The following is a 12,761-nucleotide window of genomic DNA, read 5'->3' as shown; positions in this document are numbered from 1 at the left end:
CTATAGTCTCTGGGAAGGGCGGTTCTCTTAAGAGACAGCCAGTTGCTATTTAGATGCTCATTTGAGACACCATGTTCTCAGCCTCCCCACATATGTCAAAGATACAACTGATGCACTAAGGAAAGTCTGGTTGGTCTTTTGCAAAGGCAAAAAAGAAAGAAAATTCCTTTTTTGGGGCACTCTATGTATATCAAGTGTATTGGTTGTAGTAATTAAAACTTTAACTTTTATTTCTACCTACTATGATAAAATAAATAATATAAAAAATAAAGAAATTCTGAAAAAAAAAAAAAAAAACATGGTCAGGCGAAATTATGAAAAATATGGTAACCTCAGATATCATCCGAAAAATTACCTTCCGGTCACAATTAATGAATTGGTATAAAGGAGATACAATGCAAATTCTACTATTGCCAAGTAGGGAATGAAAAATATTTAAGAGATTAGTTCTAATATTCACCTGAACAATTAGTCCTACAGTATGTTTTTTAGTCCAACAACATAGTATATCGATAATATTTGGACAGGGATAGAATTATTGCCACCTCCCAAGAGGTAGTAATGTTGTACAAAATATAATGGGTTTAAATATTCACCACCACATAATATCTGTTTATAAGCGTTTAATAACACAAGTTCTGTTTAGAGTATTGCATATACCCCCTTTAGTAGCAGAGTATGAATTCCACATATCCCATTGGGTAATAGTATATAATCAAGGATTAAATAATTGCACATCTCCCATAGAAATGTTTGTATTGTTTGCAGAGTATGGTGGATCCACCATAACAGAACTTGTGTTCCTTCTTCCTTCTAAAATATCTGCACTTTCTTCTGCATCTACTTCTGTTCTGTAACTACTTCATTTTCAACAACCACTTCCACATCCAGGAAAGAGGAACCGCCATGGGAGCAACTTGTGCCCCCACTTATGCATACCTCTTTCTGGAGTGGTAGGAGAGAGAAATAAATAGTCTTCCAAGATGATCAGGATAAAACATACCCAACATGTCTACAACATTTTAGTTATCTGGGATAGAACACAAGGAGAACTTGACATCTTAACAACCACCGCCTTAGGGGGTATCCAACTATCCCCGAACATTGTACGGGTGCTAATGGATCCCGCGGGGCTCTTCAATTAGCCCCGAAGTCCACCTGATGCCGACACTTAACAGGTCTTTTCTTTCGGGACCTGATGTGTCCCGAGAAATATAACCCACGAAAAGTGCTGTTTTTCGCCCACGAAATGGTGAAAACACAAATATGTCTGAACTTATCACTGATCCTGTGTGTTTTCGACGAAAAGATCCTATTATTTCGGATGAAATAGGATAGGGAGAAAAAAAACACACATTGGTGAAGAACGGGGATACTCGGCAAAAAATCCCCATTTTTTGCCATTCGCCGCTATTTGGATACCCCCTTAAACAGAAATTGACATGCAGAAGTAACAAAATTAGTGTACCCTTTTTAGACGTCAGGATTTACAAGGGCGAGAACTACAAATTAAGCACTTACATTTTCAGAGAGGAGACATCTACCAACAAGTCTGCCCCATTGCAGTAACTCGCACTTCCCTCGCACAATTAAAAATATTCCTAAAGGGGAATTTGTGAGGTGCTCCAGTGAGGACTCCTATATCATCCAAAGGAATTATTACTCAGACCGCAAGAATGGGGATACAGCAACGGCTCTATCAAAAGAGCCAAGGCTCTCATCTGCCATGACAACCCAAAGAGGGAAAGGCCAACGTCATTAGATTTATAGGTGGAAGAAGCCAGAGATATACTATACAGAAACTGGCACACCCTGCTGTCCGATGATGACCTGGCCAAAGCTATGTACAATCGGATAAATATAAGTTGGCGTAGAGCGCCGAGTCTTAAGAGACCAATTGGTTAGAATCCAACTTTATCAGACCTCCAACAAAGTACCCCATATGTTTGGCAGCCACCCATGTGCTGTAATGAATGCTCACATATAGAGAACATCAACAAAATCAGACACAATTGGCCAAGAACTAGAAATAAAAGTAATTTTCTTCAAACTGCAGAACTAGAAATGTGATCTGCTGTATTACCTGCAAGTGCCAAACTAAGGATGCCGGAATGACAACAAGGATGTTGAAGATGAGGACCCATGCACAACTATGCAACATATGCAATGCAACAAGGGATCTAAACAAGATGAAACCGGTCAGCACGGTAGCCAGGCATTCTCATCCAAGATTTATAAATATTTCGGCCTAGAAAAGGGGAAATTAGGACTCCGAGGAGGTGACCGCACTAAAGCACTACACATGAAGGAGAGCGAATGGATTTTCAGACAGGCAGGGGCTGAACAAAAACATCAGTTACAGTGTATTCCTCAGGCAATGAGAGAACCTATGATTATCATAACATTTATCTTCATTCCAAGTGCAATAGGGCAACACATTTACCCACCTTCACTGCACCCTCGTTCTAAGCAGTTATTACCAACCTGATGTCAATGATTGATATTAAACTCTTGTACTCAGATGAAGTATCTCTACCTGTGCACAGTCTGCGCTCTGTCTTGTACTGATGCTTCTCAGCGTAATATCAGTCGTAGTTTGAGTCTGTCATTTTCATACAAATAAGAGAGGTCTCTAGAATAAGGTCATTCCACTTGTGTCATGGACTATACTAATGGTCTCAACACTTTACCAAAAAATATTATTTTATCACCCACTATAGATAATTAGTGAGAGAAAGAAAAATAAAAAATATATATATATATATATATATATATATATATATATATATATATATATATATATATATATATACACACACATACACACACACACACATATACACACATGTATATATATCCGTCCTAGGTAGTAAATAAGGTGCACTCACCAGGGACTTTCCAAGAGTATAAAAGGTTTATTTATTCCTTACTGCATAGTCACAAGTCGTCTCACAGGTCCTGCGACTATGCAGTAAGGAATAAATAAACCTTTTATACTCTTGGAAAGTCCCTGGTGAGTGCACCTTATTTACTACCTAGGATATATTTTGATGCTGCCCAGGAGGGAGAATTGGGGAAGCACCCCAGGTGGATGTTTAATTTTATTTGTGCGCGCCAACCTATTCTATGGAAAAATATAAAAAACAAAAAAAATATATATATAAAAAAAATAAATAAATTATATATTATATATAAATTAAACAAGACAGCGGCACTCAGCGGGATCACCCAGATAAAGACTTCTTCAACACCAATCCTTAAACATGATTGACGTTTCAGCTTTATTGCAACCTGTCTTCTGTATCCTGAAGACGGGTTGCAATAAACCCGAAACATTGACCATGTTTAAGGATTGGTGTTGAGGAAGTCTTTATCTGGGTGATCCCGCTGAGTGCCGCTGTCTTGTTTACATTATTTTATCATCTGACTGGCACCTCGGTTATAAAAATGTGCTTGAATGGAAGTGCCAACATCAGAAAAAAATAAAATAAATATATATATATATATCACACACACATAAGTACATGCATACACACAGGTTGAGTCTACCATATTCAAGATGCTTGGGACCAGGGGTATGTTGGATAACGGAATATTCCGTATTTTGGAATATTTGCATACCGTAATGAAATATCTTGGGAATAGTACCCAAATATACACATACAGTGCAGGTAATATTATACAATATTTTCAATAATTTTGTGGCTCAAACAGTTTGTTTACATACATGAAATTAATTTATGCTTCATATACACCTTAGACAGACAGCCTGAAGGTAATTTTATACAATATTTTTAATAATTTGTGCCTTAGACAAAATTTGTGTATATTGAACCATCAAAATTCAAAGGTTTCATTATCTGAGTCATGCCAAAATAATTTAGCATTTCGGAATATTTGGATATGGGAGACTCAACATGTATATATAATAAATTAACATATGTATATATAATATATATATATATATATATATATATATATATATATATATATCTCTATCTATATCTATCTATATCCGCACACACTTAAAGGATAACATCTGGGTGCAAGGTTATGTTATAAACAGAAATAAATTCCCTTGTGTTGCCAGGACAGGATTCAACGAGCACTCCAATATTAACGCAAGAATAGAAAAGTTAATTTTAATGTGCCATAAAAAGCCATTGGGCAGCCATATTGTTATGAAGCAAGTCAGAATGTCAGGACATCGTATCATCAGTCAAATAATCATGTTCTACTGAACCATGCGTCTGGAAGTCATATGTTTTATGGGGCATGGCATGAAATAACAATATGGGATATTTGACGGAAAAAACCAAGAGAAGCAGCTGGTACAATTGGTATTCATAAGAGGTGCCCTTCACCCTCCAAATATAACATGCAAAACAATGACCACCACAATTCCAGCGCTATAGCCTACGAAGACTTATATCCAGCTGTCTAGTGGAAGCTGCATCTTGCAGAAGTCATCAGATAAGACGGTTCAAAGCTTTGTCCTTTTCTTTATATAATATGGAAGGCGGTATTCCCATATAAAAGAAGAAAGTGCATATAGTGCAATACCATTTCATCACATACAGACAATAAATGACATTTGAATGACAAACAACTAATAACACAGGCAGTGATATGACCTAGGTTACTTGTTTCTTCACGGACCCCACTGGACGAAGAGGTGTGGATCTTCAAAGGACGCTGGTGTAAAGTCATCTCAGCCACTTACGCTGGACTACGGCATCCTTATATGCGCAGAAAACATCAGACTTTTGCGAGCTCTCTTCTATGTTCCGGTTATTGTTGTCCTCCAGCCATTTGGAGACTGTCGCTATGTCCATATACACATCGCTAATTGTGTATTTATATGACAGCATTGGCATTATCAGCTGAATATTGTTTACACTGCCTGTGATATTACTTGTTTATTTGTCATTCAAATGTCATTTATTGTCTGTATGTGATGAAATGGTATTGCACTATATGCACTTTTTTCTTTTATATGGGATTACCACCTCCCAGGAGTGCATGTGCTGAGTGTCGCCTGCGGTGACTGCTGTGCCTCTGTCCGTCCCGGCCTGCACTAACTACTCCTCCACATCCTGGCCTGCTCTGATCCCTGCTGTCTGTCCCAGTCTACGCTGATCCTCCTGTACGTCCCGGCCTGCACTGACGACTCCTCCACATCCTGGCCTGCTCTGATCCCTGCTGTCTGTCCCAGTCTACGCTGTGCCTCTGTACGTCCCGGCCTGCACTGACGACTCCTCTCCATCCTGGCCTGCTCTGGTCCCTGCTGTCTGTCCCAGTCTACGCTGATCCTCCTGTATGTCCCGGCCTGCACTGACTACTCCTCTCCATCCTGGCCTGCTCTGATCCCTGCTGTCTGTCCCAGTCTACACTGATCCTCCTGTACGTCCCGGCCTGCACTGACGACTCCTCCACATCCTGGCCTGCTCTGATCCCTGCTATCTCTGTCCCAGTCTACGCTGATCCTCCTGTACGTCCCGGCCTGCACTGACGACTCCTCCACATCCTGGCCTGCTCTGATCCCTGCTGTCTGTCCCAGTCTACACTGATCCTCCTGTACGTCCCCGGCCTGCACTGACGACTCCTCCACATCCTGGCCTGCTCTGATCCCTGCTGTCTGTCCCAGTCTACGCTGATCCTCCTGTACGTCCAGGATGTCTACAGTCTCTTATCTCCAGCTGCATAGAGCTCCCCGGTAGTAGGGGGCCTCCATTTTACTGTACCCATTCAACTGTGACCATTTGTGGACTAGTATAGTGAGTACTTTATAACACACAGAGCTGTGCTCCTCAATCACTCCTGTAATTTTTTATTTTTTTTGGGGGGGTTATACTGTGATCTGGCTCCTACACTTTCATCCTGGCTCCTAGATTTTAGAAAAATTTGTCAAGCCCTGAGTTAGGAGCTGTCACTTAATGGAGGAGCACAGTGATTGGCCGCACACAGGCTGATAATCAGGCAGGGAGAGAACAGACACCATAGCGATCAGGTGACCAATCCCTACAGGCGAAACGCAGTGCATCCCATCCAGTCTGCTTGTGACAAGCCGCACAGCTGACACCACACTCGCAGCCATTACACCACAGACACGTGGGCCAGAGGTGTCCTTATCCGTCCTTTGTCCAGCACCTTCACATCCGAGCTCAGCCCATGCCCTCGCCTGCAATGTAACAAGAGACATGGCTGTGTGCAAGGACTCCCCTGGGGCATTGTGCTCACCACTCTCTCATCCCTCGTTCACTGCCAGACAAGGGAAAGCAGAAGCGGTGAGACCAGGCCTTGTCTATGGGTCTTACTGTCCTTTCATTGATGCAGCTGCTTCTCCTACAGTCACAATGCAGCATACTCATACCCTCCGCTGTGCAGAGCAATTTACCAGCTCCATCCAGTGCTCCATGATGCAACAGTACTATGTAACACAGCTATGTGCCAGAGGCTCTGCAGCTGATTACTCTATGCAGGAACCATACTGTAATGGTGTAACAGACAGTACTATGTAACACAGCTATGTGCCAGAGGCTCTGCAGCTGATCACTCTATGCAGGAACCATACTGTAATGTTGTAACAGACAGTACTATGTAACACAGCTATGTGCCAGAGGCTCTGCAGCTGATTACTCTATGCAGGTACCATACTGTAATGGTGTAACAGACAGTACTATGTAACACGGCTATGTGCCAGAGGCTCTGCAGCTGATTACTCTATGCAGGAGCCAAACTGTAATGGTGTAACAGACAGTACTATGTAACACAGCTATGTGCCAGAGGCTCTGCAGCTGATTACTCTATGCAGGAACCATACTGTAATGGTGTAACAGACAGTACTATGTAACACAGCTATGTGCCAGAGGCTCTGCAGCTGATCACTCTATGCAGGAACCATACTGTAATGTTGTAACAGACAGTACTATGTAACACGGCTATGTACCAGAGGCTCTGCAGCTGATTACTCTATGCAGGAACCATACTGTAATGGTGTAACAGACAGTACTATGTAACACAGCTATGTACCAGAGGCTCTGCAGCTGATTACTCTATGCAGGAACCATACTGTAATGGTGTAACAGACAGTACTATGTAACACAGCTATGTGCCAGAGGCTCTGCAGCTGATTACTCTATGCAGGTACCATACTGTAATGGTGTAACAGACAGTACTATGTAACACGGCTATGTGCCAGAGGCTCTGCAGCTGATTACTCTATGCAGGAACCATACTGTAATGGTGTAACAGACAGTACTATGTAACACAGCTATGTGCCAGAGGCTCTGCAGCTGATTACTCTATGCAGGAACCATACTGTAATGGTGTAACAGACAGTACTATGTAACACGGCTATGTGCCAGAGGCTCTGCAGCTGATTACTCTATGCAGGAACCATACTGTAATGGTGTAACAGACAGTACTATGTAACACGGCTATGTACCAGAGGCTCTGCAGCTGATCACTCTATGCAGGAACCATACTGTAATGGTGTAACAGGCAGTACTATGTAACACGGCTATGTGCCAGAGGCTCTGCAGCTGATTACTCTATGCAGGTACCATACTGTAATGGTGTAACAGACAGTACTATGTAACACAGCTATGAGCCAGAGGCTCTGCAGCTGATTACTCTATGCAGGAACCATACTGCAGTGATCGTCATGAGATTACTGTATAACATTCCACTGAACGCGCTCCCTATGGATTGCAGGTATTTATGTTTAGCACAGATATAGAGACACTCTCTCAGCAGTAGGATAACTAGGAGGAGATTCATCCCCATCTGCGGTCACTTATAAGACATTTATATCATGCAGTAATGCTGTGCTCCATTATCTATAGCATGAGAGGAGGAGAATTGATACGTAACCTCTCATTTCCATTAGGATATTATAGTAATGTATTACCACCACCATTGCTTCCTCCGGTCTGATTACATTATTTGGAAGATGAAAATAATAGATATTAGCTGACACTTATACACACGGCTGATTCCCTGTATGACACATACATGGCAGGAGAAGGACTGTGTGTGCCCAGCTATATCCCTGCAGGTCTGGCACCAATATATAATATAATAGGGATCTGGCAGGTTATCTGGCGATTCTCTGTAAGCTATAGGGATCTGGCAGGTTATCTGGCGATTCTCTGTAAGCTATAGGGATCTGGCAGGTTATCTGGCGATTCTCTGTAAGCTATAGGGATCTGGCAGGTTATCTTGTGATTCTCTGTAAGCTATAGGGATCTGGCAGGTTATCTTGTGATTCTCTGTAAGCTATAGGGATCTGGCAGGTTATCTGGCGATTCTCTGTAAGCTATAGGGATCTGGCAGGTTATCTGGCGATTCTCTGTAAGCTATAGGGATCTGGCAGGTTATCTGGCGATTCTCTGTAAGCTATAGGGATCTGGCAGGTTATCTGGCGATTCTCTGTAAGCTATAGGGATCTGGCAGGTTATCTGGCGATTCTCTGTAAGCTATAGGGATCTGGCAGGTTATCTGGCGATTCTCTGTAAGCTATAGGGATCTGGCAGGTTATCTGGCGATTCTCTGTAAGCTATAGGGATCTGGCAGGTTATCTGGCGATTCTCTGTAAGCTATAGGGATCTGGCAGGTTATCTGGCGATTCTCTGTAAGCTATAGGGATCTGGCAGGTTATCTGGCGATTCTCTGTAAGCTATAGGGATCTGGCAGGTTATCTGGCGATTCTCTGTAAGCTATAGGGATCTGGCAGGTTATCTGGCGATTCTCTGTAAGCTATAGGGATCTGGCAGGTTATCTGGCGATTCTCTGTAAGCTATAGGGATCTGGCAGGTTATCTGGCGATTCTCTGTAAGCTATAGGGATCTGGCAGGTTATCTGGCGATTCTCTGTAAGCTATAGGGATCTGTCAGGTTATCTGGCGATTCTCTGTAAGCTATAGGGATCTGTCAGGTTATCTGGCGATTCTCTGTAAGCTATAGGGATCTGTCAGGTTACCTTGTGGTTCTCTGTAAGCTATAGGGATCTGGCAGGATATCTTGTGGTTCTCTGTAAGCTATAGGGATCTGTCAGGTTACCTTGTGGTTCTCTGTAAGCTATAGGGATCTGGCAGGTTACCTTGTGGTTCTCTGTAAGCTATAGGGATCTGGCAGGTTACCTTGTGGTTCTCTGTAAGCTATAGGGATCTGGCAGGTTACCTTGTGGTTCTCTGTAAGCTATAGGGATCTGGCAGGTTACCTTGTGGTTCTCTGTAAGCTATAGGGATCTGGCAGGTTATCTTGTGGTTCTCTGTAAGCTATAGGGATCTGGCAGGTTATCTTGTGGTTCTCTGTAAGCTATAGGGATCTGTCAGGTTACCTTGTGGTTCTCTGTAAGCTATAGGGATCTGGCAGGTTACCTTGTGGTTCTCTGTAAGCTATAGGGATCTGGCAGGTTACCTTGTGGTTCTCTGTAAGCTATAGGGATCTGGCAGGTTATCTTGTGGCTCTCTGTAAGCTATAGGGATCTGGCAGGTTACCTTGTGGTTCTCTGTAAGCTATAGGGATCTGGCAGGTTATCTTGTGGTTCTCTGTAAGCTATAGGGATCTGGCAGGTTATCTTGTGGCTCTCTGTAAGCTATAGGGATCTGGCAGGTTACCTTGTGGTTCTCTGTAAGCTATAGGGATCTGGCAGGTTATCTTGTGGTTCTCTGTAAGCTATAGGGATCTGGCAGGTTATCTTGTGGTTCTCTGTAAGCTATAGGGATCTGTCAGGTTATCTTGTGGTTCTCTGTAAGCTATAGGGATCTGTCAGGTTATCTTGTGGTTCTCTGTAAGCTATAGGGATCTGGCAGGATATCTTGTGGTTCTCTGTAAGCTATAGGGATCTGGCAGGATATCTTGTGGTTCTCTGTAAGCTATAGGGATCTGGCAGGATATCTTGTGGTTCTCTGTAAGCTATAGGGATCTGGCAGGATATCTTGTGGTTCTCTGTAAGCTATAGGGATCTGGCAGGATATCTTGTGGTTCTCTGTAAGCTATAGGGATCTGGCAGGTTATCTGGCGGTTCTCTGTAAGCTATAGGGATCTGGCAGAAATCTCTAAGATTTGTTTTTTTATTGTTTAAAGTTTTATACTTTTTTTCGTATCAAACACTCACATAATTATTCTAATTCTTTATAAGAAGTTTATTTTGTCTCTCTCTGCCCCTATGGCAGAGGAACCATGACAGGTAACAGTCAGCGGTAATGATAATAGAACATTAATACACGGGATCGTACAGATACCACATGAGACGTCAGAGGGGAGGAGTCCCGTGTCCGGCCTATGGCGTGCGCCATCCGCTGCTCATTTCCTATACATGTCTCCTCAGGGCTTTAGTGTTATAATGTAATCAGATACACAGAAGGTTTAAAAAAGGGGACATACGATTGGTCAACAGTTATTTTAACAGTCAAAATGCTGACAGGATACAAGCGTCATTTAAACCGTACTAACAGCATTATGACTACACAGGATAGTAAAGCATGAAATCACGTAGTGCCTCATCGACATTCACCAAGTGACAATCTGAGTGACAGCAGCAGAACTGCAGAGCTTCTAGCTACATCCCTGGGTTCAGCAACTCATGCAGCACCATTACCTGGACCTCCGCTGCGAGAACCTGGATCCGTGAGTATCCCTCCTGCGCTTCCTATCAGGAGAGCTGGGGCTTCGCCGGGACGCATGTTCCCTGCAAACACAAGCAGATGTCAGCCCTGTACCCGGCAGAGGGGAAGCGAAACATCAGCCGTCAGCCAACCTACCTCCGGCGCGGTGGGGGAGACGGAGCGCGACGGCGCTCTGCAGGAGAGTAGCTCAGGGAACGAGAATCCCTCAGGGAATCAATAGCTTTCCGGGGACTCCGTGACCTGACAACACAAAAAAGGCAAGTTCAGTATACAGGTACCGAGTATACGCTGAAAATAGTCACATTACACTGTATAATAATACTGAGTATAGGCTGATAGTATTATTATACAGAGCAGTGTGACCATTATCAGCCTATACTCAGTATTATTATACAGAGCAGTGTGACTATTGAGTATACACTGATAATGGTCACACCGCACTGTATAATAATACTGAGTATAGGCTGATAATGGTCACACTGCTCTGTATAATAATACTGAGTATACACTGATAATGGTCACACTGCTCTGTATAATAATACTGAGTATACGCTGATAATGGTCACACTGCTCTGTATAATAATACTGAGTATACACTGATAATGGTCACACCGTTCTGTATAATAATACTGAGTATACACTGATAATGATCACACCGCTCTGTATAATACTGAGTATACACTGATAATGGTCACACCGCTCTGTATAATAATACTGAGTATACACTGATAATGATCACACCGCTCTGTATAATATTACTGAGTATACACTGATAATGGTCACACCGCTCTGTATAATAATACTGAGTATACACTGATAATGATCACACCGCTCTGTATAATAATACTGAGTATACACTGATATGGTCACACCGCTCTGTATAATAATACTGAGTATACACTGATAATGATCACACCGCTCTGTATAATATTACTGAGTATACACTGATAATGATCACACCGCTCTGTATAATATTACTGAGTATACACTGATAATGGTCACACCGCTCTGTATAATAATACTGAGTATACACTGATATGGTCACACCGCTCTGTATAATAATACTGAGTATACGCTGATAATGATCACACTGCTCTGTATAATAATACTGATTATACGCTGATAATGGTCACACCGCACTGTATAATAATACTGAGTATACGCTGATAATGGTCACACCGCTCTGTATAATAATACTGAGTATACACTGATAATGATCACACTGCTCTGTATAATAATACTGAGTATACACTGATAATGGTCACACCGCTCTGTATAATAATACTGAGTATACACTGATAATGGTCACACCGCTCTGTATAATAATACTGAGTATACGCTGATAATGGTCACACCGCTCTGTATAATAATACTGAGTATACACTGATAATGGTCACACCGCTCTGTATAATAATATTGAGTATACACTGATAATGGTCACACCGCTCTGTATAATAATACTGATTATACACTAATAATGGTCACACTGCTCTGTATAATAATACTGAGTATACACAGATAATGGTCACACCGCTCTGTATAATAATACTGAGTATACACTGATAATGGTCACACCGCTCTATATAATAATACTGAGTATACGCTGATAATGGTCACTCTGTATAATAATACTGAGTATACACTGATAATGGTCACACCGCTCTGTATAATAATACTGAGTATACACTGATAATGGTCACACCGCTCTGTATAATAATACTGATTATACACTGATAATGGTCACACCGCTCTGTATAATAATACTGAGTATACACTGATAATGGTCACACCGCTCTGTATAATAATACTGAGTATACACTGATAATGGTCACACCGCTCTGTATAATAATACTGAGTATACGCTGATAATGATCACACTGCTCTGTATAATAATACTGATTATACGCTGATAATGGTCACACCGCACTGTATAATAATACTGAGTATACGCTGATAATGGTCACACTGCTCTGTATAATAATACTGAGTATAGGCTGATAATGGTCACACTGCTCTGTATAATAATACTGAGTATACACTAATAATGGTCACACCGCTCTGTATAATAATACTGAGTATACACTGATAATGATCACACTGCTCTGTATAATAATACTGAGTATACACT

The 12,761-nt window shown here is 41.9% G+C and overlaps 1 protein-coding gene across 2 annotated transcripts in view; it reads right to left on the bottom strand.

The window, feature by feature from the left end:
- The window catches only part of LOC148431122 (uncharacterized), a 101,531-nt gene that overhangs the window by 3,024 nt on the left and 85,746 nt on the right, over positions 1-12,761 (bottom strand). For both annotated transcript variants that reach the window (XM_088466317.1, XM_088466318.1), the window contains exons 13-14: positions 10,769-10,873; positions 10,606-10,695 (exon numbers count right to left, since the gene is read on the bottom strand). In XM_088466317.1, the coding sequence (XP_088322443.1) occupies positions 10,606-10,695; positions 10,769-10,873 (195 nt within the window). The remainder of the gene's footprint in view (positions 1-10,605; positions 10,696-10,768; positions 10,874-12,761) is intronic.

This window comes from Taudactylus pleione, unplaced genomic scaffold, assembly GCF_031769625.1.
Source record: "Taudactylus pleione unplaced genomic scaffold, aTauple2 ptg002781l, whole genome shotgun sequence".
Taxonomy (NCBI): Eukaryota; Metazoa; Chordata; class Amphibia; order Anura; family Myobatrachidae; genus Taudactylus; species Taudactylus pleione.
Note: the sequence above shows the minus strand (reverse complement) of the source record. Positions and strands in the feature narration are given on the sequence as shown.